The 21,793-nt window shown below is 45.2% G+C and overlaps 1 protein-coding gene across 1 annotated transcript in view; it reads right to left on the bottom strand.

Moving 5' to 3' along the window:
- The window catches only part of RIN3 (Ras and Rab interactor 3), a 71,551-nt gene that overhangs the window by 19,022 nt on the left and 30,736 nt on the right, over window positions 1-21,793 (bottom strand). Inside the window, exons 4-7 of the mRNA XM_074149462.1 lie at window positions 11,348-11,420; window positions 8,226-8,317; window positions 2,967-4,433; window positions 219-527 (exon numbers count right to left, since the gene is read on the bottom strand). Of these exons, the coding sequence (XP_074005563.1) occupies window positions 219-527; window positions 2,967-4,433; window positions 8,226-8,317; window positions 11,348-11,420 (1,941 nt within the window). The remainder of the gene's footprint in view (window positions 1-218; window positions 528-2,966; window positions 4,434-8,225; window positions 8,318-11,347; window positions 11,421-21,793) is intronic.

The following is a 21,793-nucleotide window of genomic DNA, read 5'->3' on the forward strand; positions in this document are numbered from 1 at the left end:
AGTTAGCCAGGTAAATTCTTATACTTGTTACTAGTGCAGAGAACGTCACAGTCACTAACCAGCCTATTCTGAATACAACCTGTGGACAGCTGATACCAAACACATCGACCACCACTGTTACCTCCAATCTGAATATTACCGCTGTAGTCATAAACCCTGTCCCATTGATACATGGAGAAGGACCAGTGAGGGACACCATTGCAGTAGGAGTGCTGTACCTGGGTTTCCCTGAGCCATGGAGTCATAGATGAGTTTGCAGGACTTCAGCAAGATGGCAATCTTCTTTTCTGGGGAGTAGGCCTTGTGCATGGTTGTGAACTTGTGAAGGATCTTTTCCAGCACAACGGTTTCAGGCACACTGGTCGTGACGCCTAGGTCAGTGGTAGTTGTGTTTTGTATCACCAGTTGGTTCTCTTTTAGCTGCTGTAAAGATCCGTCTTCGTTGTGGATTTCTTTTAAGTAAGAATCAATGGCTTCTTTTAAAGGTTTTAGGACACATTTGTACAAAGCTGTCTCAGCAATCACTTCTGCATAGAGAAGGGAGAACACAAAAGTCTGTGATAAATAATCAACATAGTAGTACAGGTGCAAGTACAACTCTTAAGAAAGCATGTGGTTGGTTATTCATGCACTACTGCATAGCTGTGAGCAGGCAACAGAAATTACACTCCAGAAAGTAAATGTTTCTTTACCAACAGCCTCCAGAAGTCCTGGATAGGCTTCAGATGAACAGCAATGTGCGGTCTCTGCCACTGGAGCCGTAGGAGAGCTCCTGCTACCACCAGCCCCTGCTGTCTTTCCCTGACTCCAGGCTGACCAGCACGGCACTGTCAGGTAGCAGGAAAGCCAAGTCTGGGAGGAGGTGAAGAACCTCACCTAACCGTGCTTCTTTTCACATCCCTGCCCTTACAGATTTCCAGGTGGGATTCATCTCATGTCCCTTCTGACATCTCCCTCTGACCTGTTTGAGATATTCACTTCGGGACGAAATCAATTGCTTCCTTAAAGCACCCCTTTCTGCACGGGGACTGAAAAGGAGCTGTAGCTATCAGCTCAGAGACAGACACCAACATCTGGTCAGAAGTTTCTCACCCTTACTGCTCAAGTGACTTTAACCTGCTGATACATAAGCCACCTCTTACGCCACCTGTGGATGAGGAAATAGTCTGTGTGGGTTGAGCATTAAAGGAAGCATGAAAGACTGTGAGAAAGTCTGTCGTCTGACTCCTGGAAACCAGAGGCAGAGCTAGAGGGACTGCAAGAGATCCTCTTGTCACCCCTGCACTGAGGCAAAAAGGTCACTGGCAAAAGAGTTCATCCGCTCAGTCAGTGAGGAACGAAACAGAGGGCAATAACTTTTATGTATACAAAATGCAAGTGTTTTAAAGAATCCAGAGAATCAGTCAGGCTGAAGCAGGACAAATTCAAATGGTAAATTTTCCATGGTGGGAATCCCTGCCCTCCCCAGGAGAAGACAGCCCCCCCCAGGCTGACAGGGCTGTATCATCCTGTTCAGGAACTGCCAGTGAACAGGGCTAGATGTAACCAGGCGTGTCTGTGTGAAGGTGGGGGGATCCTTGCACACATGCAGCTCTGCCAAGCAGAACAAGGACACTTCTTCTTTCTGCCTCCTCTCCACCTTCCCTAATCAAGATTCAAGACAGAGGTCTCTGTGGTGACAACCTCCCTCTGCCTCGGGGACAAAAATTGCAGGTGTTACATGAGGTGCATGAGAAGTCAAACTATAGTCCCCTTCTCCTGGCTATGACAAGGGGCTGGCAGCAGGTCTGTTCTGCTGGGGACACTGCAGGATCATGTGAAGCCTTTGCTGGGTGAGAAAGAAGTCACCAGGGCCTGCTGAGACTGACAAATGAGTGTCTCTGGGTCCTGGCTCACCACTTAGCTGGGTCCCACCTAATACTGGAGCTGCAGAATCTCCTGGAATCCCTGGTCACCTATGTGGTTGGCCATGTTCTGTGTCAGGGGTTTTCCAGTTCCCACCTTGCTTTAAGCCAACTAGGGAATCAAATAAACTTCTCAGGTCTTCAGGAAACAGTTTTAAGTCAAAAGAGCATGTGAGTGCATGCATGCACACTTTTTCTGTCTGTATGGCTTTCACTGGGGTAAAAAATCCTACAGGCCCTTGTATATTCCCTCATGAACGTACATTAAACAGGCCAGTCCATTTCTTAGTGAGGAGGGAAGTAGCACATTACTCCCTCACAGAATATTGAATGAGAAGCAACAAAACACCCCTAAGCCAAATTACTGTTTGTCCTCCCCAAAGGCAAACTATGTCTGTGGCAAAGGGAGGTGAATGCTGCATTTTGGAGCCAGCAGTGGTCTTGCAGCAGGCAGGTCTTCCGCGCCTCTGAGCTCTGAGGAGCACACAGCGGGATCAAGTGGTTCCTCCAACCTGCCACTCAAAATCATCATAGTCTTGTCCCTCCTTGTGAGACAGTGACTGACCCCTGATCTGGCTGCCACATGCAGGGAGGTCTCCATCCTCACTGCAGAGCATGGGGCAGTGGACGTGGAAGGCCATAGGGAACACAGCTGTGCAGGGGGAAGTTGGCCTTTTGTGTTTCCAGTGAACACAGCTCTGTGTGTGCGTGCCTATGTGCACACATATACACACACAGACAGACTCATATTTGTATATGTGTATATGCATATGCATACAAACATACATATATGTCTTTCTCACACACACAAACACGCATCTCTTCTGCTTAAACTCTTCCCTTTAAAACATTCACAATAGGATTTTCCGCCTCATTGCTCTCCCAGTATTTAGGACTGCTCCTCCAAGTGTTGGCAGCCACAGAGTAGATTTCAATTGGCACCCCTCAGCTTTTAGGAGATGGTTTACAGTTCTGTAAAGGAGAACCTGTGTCTGCATAATCCTGTCTCCCTCCTCACCTTCCCAAATCCTGCCCAAGGGTGAGTAAAGCACAGTCACCTACCTAACTGTTCCTCAGTGTAGGAGGCTGGGTCTATCAGTGATTTCAGCTCGGTGCTCTGCACTAAGTAACTCTTCAGCTGTGTCATCATCATCCGGATTTCTTGTAGCATCTCTGTGCTAGAGCTCTGCTTTGCCATCATCTCTAAACTGTATACTCTGTAGTCCTGCACCAGGTTGCCAAAGTACGAATCCTTGTCCTGTGCCAGCTCCACTATCTTCTTCTGCAGCTTCCTGTCACTAGACAGAAAGACTGTGAAGACGTTGGACAAGCTCACAAAGGACAGCCTGTTCTTGGCCTTGCCCAAGATTACAGAGCGTGTCTTTTTACCGGATGAACTACTCAGCATCTCCAGGTCATCCTCTGTGCTGCTGGTGGAGTAGGAGTCTGGCTCAGATGCTGACGCCTGAGCCACGGCGCTGCTTCCCGGGCCTTCCAGGGAGGAATGCGAACCTTTCAGTTCAGCTGAGCTGATGGATTTGTGGCCATGTCCTCGTTCAGTCTTGGTGTGTGCACAAGTGGCACCACCTGCCACAGTAGGTGAGCTGGTCTTGCACGAAGCCAGTGCCGTGGCCGTCTCTGTCACTGTTTGCTTTGACTGGTAGGAGCTGGGGATCCTTGGTACCTGGGAAAGCCTCTTCCTTCTCGGTGGTGGGATAGGAGGTGACTTTCCTTTCTCAGTGGCATTGCTTTGTATCTCAGGCATGTCCTCCTTCTTCTCTGCAGGTTCGGGCTTTGTCTCCTGAAACTGTGATACAGCCATTTCAGGAACCTCCCCAGGCATTTCTACAACTTTTTTGCACAGCGACCTTTTCTCTTTGCTCTCTGTACTTGTGTCTTGTTTTTCTTCTGTCCGTTCCCCTTTCAGCGTTTCACAACTTCCAGGCTTACCCGCGCAGCTCTCCTCTGAGGTCCTCTCACACAGCCGCCTCCGTGGAGGGACAGAGGGCTGGGAGCCCTTCTTGGGGCTCACTGCTGAGGGCTCATTGCCTGAGCAGCTCAGCTTCCTTTCTTTTTCTTTATTGTCACCGCCCTCAATTTTCATTTCCTTGATGTTCTTTCCTAGCGGCTGAAGAGGCAGCTCGTTTTCTTCACAGGCAGTCATGGGATCCCGCAGAAGCTTCAGAGAAGGTTTCTGACCAAGAGGTGGAGGTGGAGGGGGGCGGCGGGGAGACCTCCTTTCAGCAAGCGTGGTGGCAGAGGGGAGATCGGTGCTCACAGCATGGCTTTTAGGAGGAGGTACATCTAGAGGAAAAGGATTACTGCACTCTTCTATAAAAATAGGATTCACGAACCACAGCCTGTCATTTCCTATTGACAGCTCAATTTCACATGAGCAGTGGTTTGTGCTACTTGCAAAACACTGGGTAGATCTTAAACTGTCTGCCTGGGCAGTGCTGAAAGCAGAGTCTTTTGCAGGGTGGGATAGCTCCTCTCCTCTTCTGTGGTTTAAGGAGGAATCCCAGAAATCTGTCCAAAAGAAAGAAAGAAAAAAAGAAAGAAAGAAAAAAAGAAAGAAAAGAATGAAAAAAATGCAGCTAACAGTATGTAGAAGTCCTACCTTTTGTTAAAAGAAATGGTAACAAGCTTTCACACCTCTGCACAAAACAGTATGAAGAAAGGGTTGCCTATTTGATGTGTGAGTTGCTTCAAACTAGGGGACAAGCTCAAAAGCTTCACCAGAAACCTCTTTCTTGCCAATTTTAGGATATGCATCTAGTGAAAACTGTTAATGCTGTGCAATCTAAGCAGTGTAAACAGGAAGGTACAAGTAACAAATATGAATGATTGTGAAAAGGGGTCTATGGCTTGCTCAGTGATCTCTGGCCTCCAAATGCCAATAGCTGTGGATACCTGAGGTGAAGGTGTGAAGACCCCAGGTGAGTGCTGTCTCCCTCTTGCTGACTGTGGGAAGGTGCAGGGCTGAGACACACAGCCTGTATCCAACATGCACTGGGAGCACAAGAGACATCAGCTGAAGATGTGGCAGACTCTGTTCTACAGAGGTCTGATCCTGCTTTGCAGTACAACCAGACCAGAAACGTATGATATCAAGCACTTTCCACAGATAAAAATTACCGTGAATGTCTATAGTCCTGGATGACCATTATCCATAGCCATGCCCACTCCACTTTGGTTTGCACCTTGCCACGAGACTGCCTGCCTGCAGGCGTAAGAGAGGAAAGATGGTGCAAAAGACCATGTACACAGGAAGGTTTATACTGAAGGACTAAAGAATAGTTAAGTATTTCAGTGCCATCAACTGTGACTGGAAAACGAAGATGGTGTTTCAGATGCAAGTAGTCATTTCTGTATGTATGTATGTATTCTTATTAGAATTTATTCTGCAAAAACTTGTTTTAAAAAAACCCTATGGAGTGTTTCTACACCTTTTGAACAGATTCAGTACCATATTTAACCTTTTTCCCTTCCCCTAGAGATGAGTTCTCAAACCTGCTTGTCTTACCGTCTGATAGCTTTTAATCACTCAGATGTTAATCCAGGGTCCACTACTGGAAGCATCAGGAAACAGAAGCTCCAGCAAACCCTGTGTGTTCTGACCAAAGGAAAGAGTATAAACCTCTGATAGTAATCACTATGTGAGGACCGGATAGATGCCCCCAGATTTAGGGACAAGGGGTAGAGGGAAATTCTGGAAACACAGGGATGCAGATAAATAAATAAATAACTATTTTGGCATGCTTGGTCCCTGAACACAGAGCTGACACTGATGGCACACGCTTCTGGGTGGACTTATAGAGGATGCCAGTGGGGCTTCCACACAGCTCCTGAACCCTGCCCTGTGTTTGATGTCAAGCATGTCTCACTGCAAAAACATCACATGCACAGGTGAAGTAAAAGACTGTCCGTTCCCATCAGGATAAAATTCCTGATTTGGCCTCTTGCAGCCTAATCTAGTGTCCATGGGTAATTTGACTTCATAAGCATGTCACCATGATTTCTCAGGGAGGCTGTGGTTAGAACAGCTTTATTCTCTGATTCCCTACCATGAGAGGAAGAAGAACAGAGAAGCTTAAAATAAAAGCGTTGCCAGGAACAGCAGCACTCTTGGCAACAGAATTCAGGAATAGATGTGCAGACACAACCACACATAATAGCATCATGCTAACAACTCCCTCACGTCTGAGACTGTCTGGGGTACAATTTGCTTTAAATGTTCCAACTGTACTGGAATATGCAAATGCAAGACAGTGGAAGTTTCTTGTTTAAGTCAGAATATAATGCTGTGGAGTCTTATGGGCTGAGGAAACGGTGAGTAAGCCAATGTACAAAAGGGAAGTTGGTTATTTTTCTCAGTACTGGTCAGGATAAGAAACTGTGATGAAAATGCAATGCTTCGCTCAGACTATGAAAAACCAGATGAAGTGGTCCTACCAAGGGATACACAGCTGCTTCAGAGTGGGTGTTTCCCAGTCCAGCCACACTGTCCCATACAGCAGGAAAAGCAGTTTGATAGTCTCCCATTGCTGTCCTTCCCTTAGCTTACACTGTGTGAGGGATAGTTAGGCAGTTCCTTGAGACTTTGGCACGCCTGTGATGGTTTGTGCTCTTTGTGAAGTACAATCACACTATTTCTCCTGCTAAAATGCCTTCTGTACCAGCGAGGTCAGGACTAGAGGGCCTGCAGTACATCCTCTTTGACAATACACATAACAGCCAGATTCTTTGTGGAACAATCCAGCTTGCAGGTAGACATCTTACTTCTACACCCTCAAAAAACATGTCACTTTGAAATAAATCAAAAGCAACATACGAGAACTTCAAACAAGTCTAGCTTTCCTTGGGGAGTGCCACTTCAGGCAGCACTTATTGTTTGTGTACCCATTTTTACCCATAAAATTTTGTTCCAGGAAGCAGTAAACAGCGGCACTTGTTACTTCAGCCTGTTTGACTTTACTGAGACAGCATGGCACTCCAAGAAGCATCATTTCCCAGGAAATCTGTACACAACAGAAGGTGTTCTGTTGTCAGAAACTTTCCTGGCATGCAATGTACTGTGACAAGCAAACCTCCAAGCATCACCACTTTTATGATCACCAGTGTACAGGAGAGAATGAAGAAGACTACAACCAACATTGCTTTGGTGCTTGTGCTTTGGCTAATGCTTCCTTTCAGAAGTTGCTGGAGACTGTTGCCTGGGTCAGGATCTCCTCTGCTGGCTCAAATTAGACTGCAGGTTGGAGAATCATGATATACTTCTTACATTTTAATCCAAATGTTTACACTTGTTATAATAAACTTAATAATAAGTTTGCTATCTCAAGTTGTAAAGTACCTTTCTTTAGGCCTTAAGTGCTGGCTTGACAAATTGGAATATCTTCAGAATAGAGGATGCTGAAAGTGTTAGAGTCAATTCTGACAGGCAAATTCAACAAAGCCACCTGAACTGAAACCAGTGGGTTTTGCCCATGCCTTCTGGGAGCTATAATGCAGAAGATCCAGAAATAGGTCTGTAAAGCGCCAGGGTGCTCTAGTGAATATCTCTAAGTGAGCTAACTCTTCAGCTTTCACCATTGTTTGGCTGTTTTCAACAGCTGAGGGAAAACTGAAAAGGAAAATAGCATGGGAGTGGCTAACTGTGATAGCTGTCTCAAGCAGAGTGTGTTAAATGTGAAGGAATAAGGAGACCTACTTTAGTTAACAGAACTGCATTTCCCAACTCTGTAACTTTCTACATCTGATCTAAAATTTGCTCATTTGGTGCTGTCACTAAAAATAACGTTCCTTTTTGTATCTGATTAGCGTGAGGTGAGAGAACATGCTGGGACACTACACGTTTCTCTACCAACTAGAAATCCTGCAAGAGGAAGCAGAAATATCAGAATTCAGAAATATCACACTTCCATCAGCATTGCCGCCACACATCAGAGGGGAAACTGCAAAGGTGTTTTCCTCTTTTCACATGCATCAGGTGCCAAATACTTCCAATGCGTGTAAGCTATCCTGAGAGGCTGTGCCGCCCTTCAGCTGTTGAAAGCCCCAGCTTATGCAGTGAGACTGTAGCTCCCATGCCCTGCACAGAGGTCCAGGTGGAGGTTTATGTCCAAAGGAGCAACTGGCCTTTTTTTTCAGTGTGCTTTTATAAACATAAAGATCATAAACATCTTCTCTCTTGCATTCAGGCCTCCTCAGCTAATCTGAAGACAACAGTTCCTCTATCCTCCATTTGCATTGTGTCTGTGCGAGGCACTATGGTTCTCACAAGCCTGAGTGAAACTCTGGCTGCTCTGAGGGACTTACCTATCCCCAGACTAGAGATAATTTCAAGGTCTTGAAAGTTACTGGCTTCTATTATTGCTTGTGGCAGCTTCAGGGTGAAGGGCAGCAAATCCCTGTAAAAAGAAACACAGTGAAAAACCAACAAAAGAATAAACCCCACAGTTGTTAGGAACTTCAGATTTTACTGTTGGTTTTAGTGCCTGAATTGGCTCACCATTTCAGCCCTCTTCTGCAAAGTCCTGGATGTTGTCAAGGGAAGATCTCACGGCCAGTAAGGCATCATGGATATTGTACCAGCCTGGGTTGCTCTGATTTCACAAGAGATCACCAGCTCCTGTGGCAATGCTTCATGCCATGCCACAGGTTTAATCACTGCGCCTTGGCTTCCTCTGAAAACAGAGGGAACGCCTCTCACCTCAGGGGAAGCCACAAGGGTAGAAAAACCTTCCCATGAAAAGTGAGGTGTTGCAAATGGTAACTATTGCAATTAGAAAAGCTATTCTTTCTGATTTGGAGGGCATTTGCCGTCCTTTTTACTTTCTGTTGACCCTTCTCTCCCCGCCCTTCTTCCTCTTTTAAAAATCAGTGTAAGTGTAAGGCAAGGGAACATGGCGAGACACAGCAGGGTTAGAGAAGACGGTGGCCCCTGGGTGAAGAGACAGGTTAATGATGAAGTGCTGGATGACACTGAGAAAGCACATATATCCCTCTACTCTGTGCTCTCAGACTTCTGACTGCTTGGTTTCTGGAAAGATGCTGTATTTTGACTGAAAAAAAATATGCTGTTTCTCAGAGGATGTTAGTTAGGTTTCACCTAACTCTCAATTACACCCTAACTCTCAATTTAACAGAGCTCTTGGGCTGGCGGCGAAATGTCCAGGTTTACCTCTTGCCCAATGACAATTCACTAAACCTGTTCCTACCTCAATTCCCATTCTAACAAAGCCCAGAAAAGCCAGTAATAGTAGTCCCTAAAAGACAGCAAAAAATGGTGCAGGGTCATTTTACACATTAAAAAGTTTAATAAAATGTTCTGCAAGCTACAGGAAATTATTTTAGAAAAGGTTGCCCTTGTTAGTAGGCGGTCTCTGCTACACAAATGCACATCCCAAAAATGTGTGTGACTGTAGATCCAGGGAGGACCAATCTGTTGACAGATGAATGCAGGGGGGGCTATTTTTGCCCTTATTAACAGATACATATGCTACTGATGCACAGTGTACTCCACAGGTTCCCTGTGCACCACTGAGCACTCTGTTGTCACGTTGTTTGACATAAACTGATGTGATCCCAGGATTTCTTTGTTTTTCATGGCAGCTATCAGGCGTAAAAGAGGAAGAGGGTCCATGGGCCTTCTGCTTGCTTTGTTTGTTATCGTTATATGCATGAACAGTTCCCTTCTATTTCTTTTTCCTTTTTTTTTTTTTCCGGTAGAAAAATACATCTAAAAATCAAGTTTTATTCATGGGGCAGCAGCTTGCAGACAAGCCACCAAGTCACCTGGTACCTACAGGTGCTATTTTTGTGATCTAAGCTGATCTACCCGGACCAAACTTTCTTTTGAGAAGGGCCTGTCAGTCCTGATAAGCTGTTTCCAGCTATTTATAGATGACTATTTACTACAGCCAAGAGGCCAAGAATAGGCCTCTCCACCCACCATCATGGAGAGCTTCTACAAGCTGCCAGCAAATGGTAGGTCAGTGCCTAAGCAGCTGTTTTATTATCTGCTTCTCTCAGAAAATTATTCCCTGTTTACCTTGTCTTTTGATATTGACCTGAGAAATCAGATGAACTGGCCAAATGTGTATTTGACACTCAGAAGAGATGTCTATAGCAGGAACTAGAAGAAAAGCTTTTCTTTCTTTCTGGGACTCTTTCTTGAGCCATGGAAAGCTCTTTCTTAAGCATGGAAGCTTTTTCTTAAGCTTCAGGAAAGCAGAAGTTAGCAGATTTTCCCTCCCACCAGCCTTTTGACTGGAAATGCTCAATGCTTGGTTGCATTTGGGCTCTTCTTTGTTCCTTTGGTAAGATAGAAATCTTTATATGGGGGTTAATTTATGCCCGTTCTATAGGGTCTATACACATCTAGATGGCTAAATGTCTTTTCATTGATGGGGGTGAGACAGAGCATGGTCCCTTGTGTGTGGGTAGGAGTCCTGGCCCAGCAGTGCTGAACATGGCAGCAGCAGCCCCAAAATAGTATGAATATTACTGGCTGGGTAAGCTGCATCACACTGTATCATACCATAGATGGACCATTCCTACTGTGTGACCTAACCAAGTCCCTAGCACAACTGCCTTGTAAACACATCCTGAATCTGCTTTCCCTTCTTAAATGGAAACAACTAAGAGACATCTAAGTTTCTGTAGGGAAGGTCAAAAGTTTACATCCAACTCAGAACAAGACCTGCAGCACCAGGAATGGGGTAATGAGGTTGTGGAGGTATTGCCGCAGTGCGCTTGGCACAAACGCACAGATTAGAGGAGGCTGCAGACACACAGGTTTAATTACACAAAGGGGACTCATCAGCTCCTGATCAAACCTTGCGCTAATGAAAATGACCTTACAGGTCTTTCCCATCTCTGTGCCCACTACATTTGGTATTTCTGCACTGAACAAACCAACAAGGTCTGTTCTTCATCGCTGTATTTTATTTTTAAATTTTGGCTAAAGAACAGAAATTGTTTCAGAACTACTCTCCTTAACAGATTCCCTGTAGGTGACTAAGTGCTCTGAGTCTTCTGCAGGCAACTGTCCGCTAGCAAGCTTGCTAAGTCCCTGCCAGATATTTGTGGATGCTTAAAGCTGCTTTTAATAGGAGATGGTTAATCCAGGACCGTTTTCTCCTCCCTGACCTGCTAGCCCCATTCCTGTGCCTCTGTTCTTTGAGGGTGCAGCCCTACGGAACTTCCTCAGATAAAGCTTCCAGCTTCAGGGGCAGCTGTGGTTATGGTGTGCCTGGCTAGAAACTGGGTGATCTGGCCCCATCGCAGATACTAGCATCTGAAATACCTCCTGGTCTGGCAGGTTAGAGGAAACCAGAGGAAACAGCAAGGGCTGTGCTGTGACTGAGTACCAGGGAAATGCGGTCCAGAGGGGAGAGCAAAGTGCCCCCTTTGTAGCAGCAACAAATCTGACTCACCTACTGACGCAGTAGAAGGCAACCAGTTTGAAGATATCCTCAAATACAAGGACGGATCCTTCCAGATACAGGACTGATGAAAAACAAAAAAGACAGTCAGCAACTGTTTTCTTTGAGCTGTATGGTAAAAAAAAGCTGATGGGTTTGGCTCACACATCTTGTATTCTGTGATTGTCCAGTATTTGCACAGACTAATATGAAGCAGCATAAAGAACTGGCTTCAGAAGGCCAAACGCAATGAGATTCTTCAGGGAAACACTAGAGAAGAAATGTCTCAACCTGGATTTCTGAATGGTTAGCTCAAGATATCAGTGTTGTGACAGTAATAGAAACAATGGGAAGAAAAAAACCCAGGTCATAGCCAAAGGGTTCATTACAAGCCCATCTATCTCTAGGGATGTACAGATCCGCAATACATATGGGGCTGACAGTGTGACTCTCCATGCTGGAATCTGGTTTGGTCTGGATGGACAAAGTGCTTTAAAGTAAAAAAGAATAGAAATTACTATTTCATTACTATGTGTGTGGGCTCTGACCTGGGTCACGCAGGCGAGGTGAGAGCAGCCTATTTGTATGTCCCCTGTCTTCTCCCTCCCATTGTGTTACACAGCGACTGCACTTTCCTTTAAGTGACAAAATACAATCTACACCACATTGCTGAGTTCTTCAAGATGACCTCCTTTATAAAAGCATGCTATGGCATTGTGTAGCCCAAATCTCACATGTTATTATAGAGTTTTTGGCTGCTAAGCTAGAAAAAATTCACCGTCCAGTGGAGAAAATTTCACATTGACCGATAACCACGGCAAAGAGAAAGAGATGGAGCCGCAGGAGAGAAGTGTCCATCTTTGCTTCTGCTTTATAGTTTCACAAATTTTCTGTGCCCATTTGTACACAACACACAATCACAGAGACTGGCAGATTTAAGGAAATCTGCAGTGGTTTCTCAAAAATGACCACTTAGTGGTGCTGGAAAACGGGAGCCCCAGAGTTGCACTGTTTCTGCTACAGGAGGACACCGGTAGTCCTTGGGAGCAGCACCAGCTCAAACCCTCATAGTGGTGCCCACAGCCACTCTGCATCTTCCTTCACTCTGTTTTCTAGGCCACAGCCCATAGCCACAAAGCTCACAGAATCATAGAATTGTCTAGGTTTGAAGGGACCTTTGAGATCATCAAGCTAACACTGTCAAAACTACCACTGAGCCATGTCCCTAAGCACCACATCTACCCGTCTTTCAGCTATCGTGATTCAGCTGCCTCAGTCTGCCATGATTCACAGCCCTGTGAAACCTCTCCAGCTCTTTGCCCTGCCTGCCGGGTTGTTAGTTCCATGACAAAGCAGGGCCTCCTGCAGGAGGGAGACATCTGCCTGGCTCTCCTCTCCCTCAGCTCCGTGCTCTGGGTCTTGTTCTCCAGCCAGCAGAGAATCCCACTGGAAGGAAATGCTCAAGCTTGTCTCTTGTTCAGTGTCACAGTTTGTTCCCCAAACAAGGCGTTTCCTCCTTTTACTTCTCCCTTTGTCCTATCCCAGGCCTTGCAGGCTGCTATTTTGGGCTGAATACACCAATGTAGGCCTTTTTTAAAGAGGTAAAGGCCGTGTAATTCTCAGAAGTCATTCCTAACATCAAATTGTGTTGGATCAGCACAGACAGACCTCAGTGTGTGCACTGATACCGGACTGCAATGTGGAATGCAAAACATCCTTCTAGCAAAACAACCCCTTTCCCTTACTTTTCTCCTACAACTGGAAAAATAAGTGTTCGGCAAGTTTTTTATTTTTCCTTAGTAAGAATCATGTTTCAGGCAGGGATTTTCATTAAACACCTACCATGAAAAATTTCTACAGTTTGAAATCTATCTGCTTCGCAGCTCCGACACAGGAAACAAAAACAAAGACAAAACCCAGTTCATTCCAGAGAATGAACCAAACCCCAAGAGTCTGAACTCACTCAAATCTCCAGCAATTAAATAAAGCCCTTTGTGTGGAGGATGGTTTTAAGGACTCTTTTTTCTGTTAAGAACCACATGTTCACTTTGGCATCCCGAGTTGCAGGTGTATGTAAGCGAGCAGGCTGCACCTGTACATGTTTACAGACATGAGCAGATCACTTGGACTGGGAGTAATGATTGCTTCTGTGCCAGAAAGCTCTACCATTTAGGACCTTGAATTTTAGACAAAAGAATATTAGTCCGAGCCCTTCAGTGTCAAGAGTATCCATACAGAAGTGCCTTGTCACCATACAGCTACTCTTCCTCCCATATATAGTTCAATAGCATAAACCACCACAAATCACCGGGAATTATATAGCTAAAGCAGTCTAAGTACAAATGCTGCTGGAGCTTAAGGACAAGAGGTTTCAGCAGGTGGTATACAGAAACTGGACTGTCCCTGGTCTGCTCTGAGAGGTCACAGAAGGTAACAAAATCCAGTGTATTTGTCAGCAGGCTGGAATTCATCATACAGAGACCCACAGCTCTGCTGGGAGATTTTTGGGTGGCCTGCAAACAAGTAAGAATAGAAAAACACTGCTTTAGATGGATCATTACCCAAGGTACTAGTACGATCAGGACCGATTCTTGAAACTTATTCCGAACAGTGACACTGTCGAGCAGCCTGTGCAGGGCTACCGTGGCCACTGGAACCCATTCCCAGCACAACACCCATGGGGAAAGCCTTGCAGTCTTCTGTGGGGAAGGTCTTTCTTGGGAGAAACTAACACTTTTTGCTTAACCTGTTTTTATCCAGACACCTGCTGACCGCCAGCAGGCATCACAGGTAAGCAGTGCTTCCTGACAGCTTTGCTGTGGCAGATGGATGGCAGATAATGGGTACGGTATAGGAACGAACATCTCCTGTGGGAATGAATGGCTGTCATTCGCTTGTGGAGACCATTAAGTCGTTCTTCTCTGAGAAGACAGTCAGGAAGGGGTGCTTTTCTCTGGCTGTGGACACGCTGTGGGTAGGTGGGGACATTTCACTGACATGAGCACTGCTGCTCAGGGAGGGATCATGGTGTTGCCATTTATAGGAACTCATGACTTTTGCAAAAGCTACAAGCAGTCGCTTCTCTGCCAGACTGCTGTAATCCTGCTGAAAACTGCAGAGATAAAATCCACTTTTCTTGGGCTCATAAAACTATACCCATGGCACCTGAAGAGGAAGGAAATCTCTACATCTCACCAGAACAGTGGCAGGATGTCAAGAATATGATCAAAAGCAGCAGAAAAAGTAGGCTGGGTTCTGTGAGCCAAACATGTTGCCACAGCATATTGAGTTTTACCTGATATTTAGAAGCCCACAGAAAAAGTCACCTTCAGGAAATGAAAGGGGAAATGTGTAGATCAATGGGCAATTTTGAGCTGTCTGAAACAACAATATCAGAATTAATTGAAAAATCTTTTATGGGTGATGGAAGCATTAGTAACACGAATTAGTGATTCACTGTTGACCATACTCTGTTTTGTGTCTTTTGTGCAACTCAATAAGTGAACAGGATATGGCCAGGTTATGAACTGCTATAAATATTTGTGGTTGATCTTTACCTTTACTACACCAACATGCTCTGAAGAGTGTCATCTTTAGGCACTGACTGGAATCTGTCTTCAAGTTTCCTTTAGTCTTTAGATCTCCCCATCATTTCTCTATCCAGATGCTGATGTTTTTGACTCATGCTGTCCCTGGGCATTCTGGCTTCCTTTCCTCTTTGATTTTTCCCCACAGAATTGTATTTGCTAATCCTGTTGTTCTGGTCACATGGACAAACCACCCCAATTTCCATCTTCTTATTGCTTACAGAGGCCCACAGGACCCAATTACTTCAGCTTCTTCTTCTCTAATGGCACTGTTAGTCCTATTCACTGTTTTTGATATCTATGTAATCCTTCAGAGAAACTGGAATTCAAAGATACAAATCCCTTATTCTGCAGCAGTTGTGTTGACAGAGGAGTACTGAGAACACAACCATCCTCAGAAGTGCTGCTCGGATGTGCTTGAGATGCTCTTATCTTTCCAGATTCTGGCAAACTGTGAGATTTGTCATCATGGGAGTGAGCCCACTTTTCTATTTCTGTTTTAAGATAATAAACCCACAGGCTGCTAACCAGACCTCTCATTGATGTTTCCCTTCTTTGATATGTCTCTGGCTTGATACCACGGTTGCCATGACTTTGCTTGCACTGACCTTTGCAGTTGGCAGCACTGGCCAGCTTTGCTGCTGTTCTGCTACCCTCAGCCCTTTACTCGCTATGAAGGTGGGATCACTCCAAGGCAGAGGTTACCAACTTCCCTGCTTCCAGATGCCAACATTCCTAGCTGTTGTATGGGCCAGCTTAGCAGTTTGCTGCCCCTGGGGAACGAGCCCTGGGTATTGCAATAGAGGGCTGCAGTGATCCCGGTGCCGAGGCTGTTGCGCTTGTCATACCTGCCGTGCTTCACAGAGATGCATGAGAGAATGATGCAATTCCTTCAGGTTATTGCTTCAGTTCCTTGAGCACATGCAAATCTTCTGGCCCTTATTCATGCACTAGGCTGGTGGTGGTATTAAGAAAGAGAGTTTTAGCTGGATAGAAGGAAATATAGATTACCTTGGTAGAAGTTCTTAGGGTGTTTACAGTGTCTTTCTGCAACAGCTCTGTTTGAAAGTTCCTAATATCTGTCCCTGACATTGTTGTATTACTTTTTGATGACTTTCTGGACAGTCTGTACAACCTTCAAGTGCTATGTTTTTGTAAAGCACTTGTCATTGTTTCCCTGTTTTCTCCTCTGAAGACCATTTTATTTCTTCTGTAATCTGCTGCCTCTGCTTCTTCCATCTGTTGTCTAAGTTTCCTTTTTGGTAGCACAGTTCTAGACTGTCTTGGGCAACCCAGGTCTGCTTTGTCTTCCTTGTGTTTCCTGGTGATTTTTTCATGAAACTGTTAGTTGTTTCTATTTTCTCCCCTCATCAAGGAAGGGCAGAAACTTCCCTGGTTTGGACTTCTGCCAGAGTCTTCTGTTGTGCATCCAATCCTGTGCTTTCTCACAGGATTTCAATTTTATGGTTTCCTACAGAGTTTAATCTTTCTGGCCATGATGAAAAAAATCACTGCTGGTGGCAGTTCCTGGGAAATTGAAACTAATGAATTATGAAAGTGATAAAGTGTTAATGAGCTTGGGTCCAGAGTGTGAGAGAAATCTATTTTTAAACTATGTTTTTCACAAAATATAATTGTATTGTGCAGAACAAAATTAATGCCTTTAAAGAAGATGCAAAACACAGGCTTTTGCACTCTTCTCAGGCTGGGGTTAAGCGGAGGGCACACTCGGTTGAGTTTACTGTTTCCCTGTGCGCTCTATGAATGAGTATCCTGGTGCGAAGAAAAAGGACCATCCTCATATCTAACAGCCACAGCGGTCTTGGCCGCTTCACTGTACTTTGGCTTATCCACATTCACCCAGGCAGATGGGCAGCACATTGGTGTCCACATAAGTCCACTTTATGCCTTTAGTCCAGCATAAAATCCTACTGCTGCCTGGTCTTGTTGCCTCTGCTGCAGAGTGCTTGAGCAGAAATGTGTTGCAGTCATTTCGCTGCTCTGCTTCCTCCTCATTGCGATTAGTGTTTCAGCAGGGGTTGAGAGGGTGGCTCTCAAGGGTACTTCAAGCACAGCTAACCCAGCTAAAAGAAAAGCTCCTCAGTGCTTTCCTGACAGGTAGCCATGTGAACAGTCCCGGCAGGCCCGTGGGCACTGCCAGCCACTTCAGGGGTTAAGAGCAGAGCACAGGATGGCAAATAGCTGTTCAGTTTCAAAGCACTTGCCTTCATTGTAAATTCTTCCCCCTGTATCTCCTTTTCAGTTCTCAAATAAACACATTAAAGTCTGTGGAAATTCCGTATCTGGCTTGCACTGTTTCTTCAGACAGAGGCTGAGGAGATCCAGGACTTCTTCCCAGGACCAGATAGCAACATGATGTTTAGCTGGAGTTTTAGATGCAGCCATGCAGGGTGTGTTTTCTTGCTCTCACACAGCGGGGATGAGGGGGAAAACGTGGCCTTTCTGAAGTGTTGAGGACTGAGAGGGCTCCCAAAGACACCAAGGGGAGTAGGGTGACACATTCAATTGGTGAGGTCCCTGTTGTAACCAGTTGAGCACTGTGGGATCATTGCTAGAGAAGTCACATTTTCACAGGTAATTAAATTCAGCATCCACCCATACATTACAATGGCAGTACAAGATTTATGCTGCCTGGCACGGTGATTCAAACTGTCAGGGCCCAGGGCTATGGCTGACAAGACAAACTGAATACAGATACTTGCAAATTGCTCTCAGAAGGCAAATCTCTTTGGTAAAACTTTGTGAAGTAAATGAAGCTTTCAGATATGTAAAGGGTCTCCCCTGTGCCTCATGTAACAGAAAATGATGCTATGATTTGAAATTCTGGGGATTTAGCTCTTAGCAACAATTTTCAGGTTGTATAGATAATCTTGGGAATCAATTCTTATGTGAAAAATATGTTATTGTACAGATGTATTTTATTAAGAATCTTTTTTTTTTTTTTAATTTACTTTGGAGAGAAGGTTATTTCTCTGGATCTGAGATACATCATGAAACACCACAGAGTTGGGGTTAATCATATAGAAAAAGGAAGTTTTCTGAGCGTTTAAAGGGAAGCAATCCAGTACCTAGAACCATATTCTGCATGACAGACTTCCAGGAAGAAAGACCACAGTTTCCAAAGGTGAGTGTTGAAGGGGACTAACCTACTCTGAAATAGCAGAGGTCAATAGGGTGGACAATAAAAGGAAAAAATTATATTTCTTCTTCCAAGAGCTGCGATCCCACCTAGTAGCCAACCTGGTGGAAGATCCCCTGATTTCCACTCTTCTGAGTGGGACATATTGCAGTCTTACTGACTTCGAGGGTCCTACTCGAAGGTAAAAGCATGAGGTCCCTACTGCCCTCATTTTACTTCAAGCAGTGTCTTATTTACAAGTCTAAACTCTTGTTTATTAAGCTCTTTAAGATCTTCAGATAGCAAGCACTGTCCAAGGGCAAAAATTATAATTTGTTCCAGTTTAGCCACCGAGACAAGGGCACTGGTATTATGGGTACTGATTTAGAGTAGCTGTTTTAAAATCATTAAAAATCAGTAAGCTTTCTGGGTTATGTTCAAGGTACTAAGCAGAGTAGGGTAAGGCAATATTATCCTAGAACAGCACACATAGTCTCTAGCACTGATTACACACAGATTTAGCATTATGCCTCTTGGGAGTGCAAAAGCAAAAAAAGCCAAAGTGAGGATTAACAAAGCTAACAAGACCCTGAGGGCTTCTTTCCAACAGGCTTTCCCTACAGTCCTGTCATTTAAAGCCTAAATTAAAAATTAAAATGTTTGCATGGACAGAGGTGAGGCAAGTTTTCAGGATGAGAGTTTTAAAAAAAAAAAAAGAAAAAACCCAACCGCTATAAGCAACCAGAATGTTTCCAAAACAACCTGTAAACCACACAGAAACTTGGCACTGTTACATCTTCAAAAAGCAGCTGCACAAGCACCTTATGTTTTTTAAGTGGTTTATGTTTTAAAATTTTTTTATAGTTTAAAAGAAGCAGCGCGCCAAAGCGATGTGGAAGTCGTCTCAAACGAGTGGGACTTGGTGAGACTTTCTGCCTTCCTTGTGCACACCTGCATTTAGAAGAGAAAGGATGAACTTGCACAAGAGGTTATAAAATGTGTCCTCATACCATGTTTTACAATATCCCCCAAGTCCTCTGTCGCTGTTCTTGCCAAACCAAGACTCTGGGCTCCTAATTCAGAGTAGCTTCCTGAGTGGGAACTCCTTGACACTAATTCAATTTTCAGTGTTAATAAAAATGGGCATAATGAACAACTCATCTTTGCCAGGCAGACTAACCTTGGGAAGATGTCTAGGTTAGACATCCCTAGGGAACTAGAAATCATTCTAGTCTCTCTCTCCAATCAAACCACAAACGGTAGACCAGACAACGATAATGTCTCCTGTGTTCTTCTGACAGCCCACGCAGAGGTGGCCTTTGGCCTTGCATTATCTGTGGAGGCAGATGAGATCCAGCAGAAAGCAGCAGCCAAACAGCACTCCTTGAGCTGGAGCTCAGGGCTGGGGCAGAGCTGCCCAGTTCTCTCAAGCCATGGGGCAGACTTGCTCAATGGTAGGTTTTTCATGGCAAGAAGCTGTGTAGGTGACAGTAGACTTTTCTTACTAATGGGAACCATACATCAGCAGGGGAAATTAGCCCATGCTGAGCCCTGGGTGATGCAGGCAGATCGTTATCTGTGTTAGAACGAGATTAATCTGAAGGCAACTGGGGTAGCTCTACAGCTTCAGAGCTGTTGCACAGACACACCATTAGCAGCAACAGGAACCACTTTAAAAGATAACATTCGTAAGTCTAGTCTCCTTAACGGCAAGGTGTCTACCACACTGAATAGGAGTCATTTACTACAGGAAAATGGGACACTAGCCTGCATGCCCAGAGGCCTCCTTATATGCAGTTAAACTGCTTAAAATTTGAAGCTTAAGGTTAACAACATATTCAGCTTTTCCAGCCTCTCCTGCTAAAAATACACCAACTTTTATTCATTGATTGGCTAATCCTTCAAAAAAGTAGTCTTGGACAAGTTCTGCTGCTGAACTGTATGATTTGCTTAATTGACATGGAATTAGGGAAATCAGCCATTTTTGGCAAGAGAAGGGAGGAGGGATCTTCTTTCCCAAGGGCTTTGATAACTGTTGTTATTTTTTCCAGCACATTTCTTCCTTTTTCAGGCTAGTCAGGCCCAGAGCTGACAACAGTTTCTTACTTTGCCTCAATCACACACTCCATCACGCAACAATAAAGGAAAACATTCCTCTGAAGTAAACCGGGAAAAATTGGCTTCCCTCACAGTGCGGCAGCAGAGTTGCCTGTCAGTGTATACAGAAAGCATACCAAAAAAATGTGAATAGTGTTGGTACGTCGGTGCTGAACCAAGTCAAGTGCTCGGCATGCAAAGGACCTCTCTGCAGCCCGGTAAATACAGGACTGGCTGGGAGCTGGGCTTGTTCAGGGCTGGTAGTACACAGCTGCCCAAGCCCCTTCAGCAACCTGGGCCTCAGCTCTTAGTCTGTAAAATGGGCACAATGACACTGACCTCCCTGTGAAAATTCAGCTGACCTCCCTGAGCCATACATTCTTGTGGTCTGTCCCCTCTGCAGGTGCATGCAGCAGCCATGCCCTGCGTTGTGTGGCACAGCAGGGAGGGAAAGGGGCAGCTCCTCAGCACAGTGATAGCGATACTCTGTCTCAGGGAGGCTGGCTGCCGCAGGGCAATGTGGCTGATGGTTTGCACTGACCTCCCACCATCCTGACTGTGCTTGCCCCCTGCCTGCAGCCTCTCCTTGCACCGTGGGGCAGCTCTGCTGGGCTTCTGCCTCCATGGGCAGCCTCCTTTCAGCCTTGCTCAGAGCATCTCGGAGGTTCACGCAGTCATCCAGCACTGCAGGGTGTGACCCTGTCTTTGGCTGCCTACTGCCCCTTTCCATCCTGTTCCTAGAGCCCTGTATTCAGTCTGCCACCCACCCTTCCCAAGGTCACCAGCCGCCCCTCCACCCCCATTTCACATTCTTCTCCTTTCCAGGCTTTATTTCACATAACCCAGCACATGGTAGCACCCCTAAGGAAGCCCTACTTACACCCCTAAGGTATTGCCCCACCACACCGTCCTGCTTTCATGTCCCCCTGTCCACGCTGCTCACTCCTTTCCAGCCATAACCTGCATGAGAGAGAGGAAGATGGGGACCAGAGGGGCATGAGAGCATGTACACGTGTGGCCAACAGATGAGGGATGGTGAGTGTTACACACTCTCAAAGTTACCACCTGAACTCACCTAAAACCTGGCTCCTGCCTCTCCTAAGGACAGTGCCCACACCCTTTCCCATCTACTTTACTTGTGCTCATGAGGCTGCTGTACCCTAACTACTAGCTACTGGGACTACTGATGTAGTTTTTGCCTTCTATATATATATTCAGCAAAATCCTATTCCATAGTAAACCTGAAGTTGAAGATGCTTGATGACCTTTCTGGATAGTAGACAAGTCTCCAGGGTGGCTCATGAAGTGGTTGCCATGGCAGTCCCCTCTTTGATTTATCACTGAATAGCAGCATGGGGTATCAAAAAAAAATATAAATAACTTGATGTTTTCACTCTGTAATGTCAGGTTTAGCCTCTCACCTATTCAGAGGAAATCAGAGCTATAAATAGTTCTACCCTGCTTTTCATGCCATAGTTTACAGTATGAATAATTCTTCTTTCCGGTGTAGAAAGCTGCAGGGTTTCCACTCAAGGAGGCCAACCATTTTGGTTAAAGTGACCCTTTAAAAAAGAACTATGGTACTATTACAGTGACAAAAGAAGTAGCCGAATGTGCTTTCTGATGGGCCCTTCT

The sequence above is a fragment of the Numenius arquata genome, chromosome 6 (assembly GCF_964106895.1).
Source record: "Numenius arquata chromosome 6, bNumArq3.hap1.1, whole genome shotgun sequence".
NCBI classification, from domain to species: domain Eukaryota; kingdom Metazoa; phylum Chordata; class Aves; order Charadriiformes; family Scolopacidae; genus Numenius; species Numenius arquata.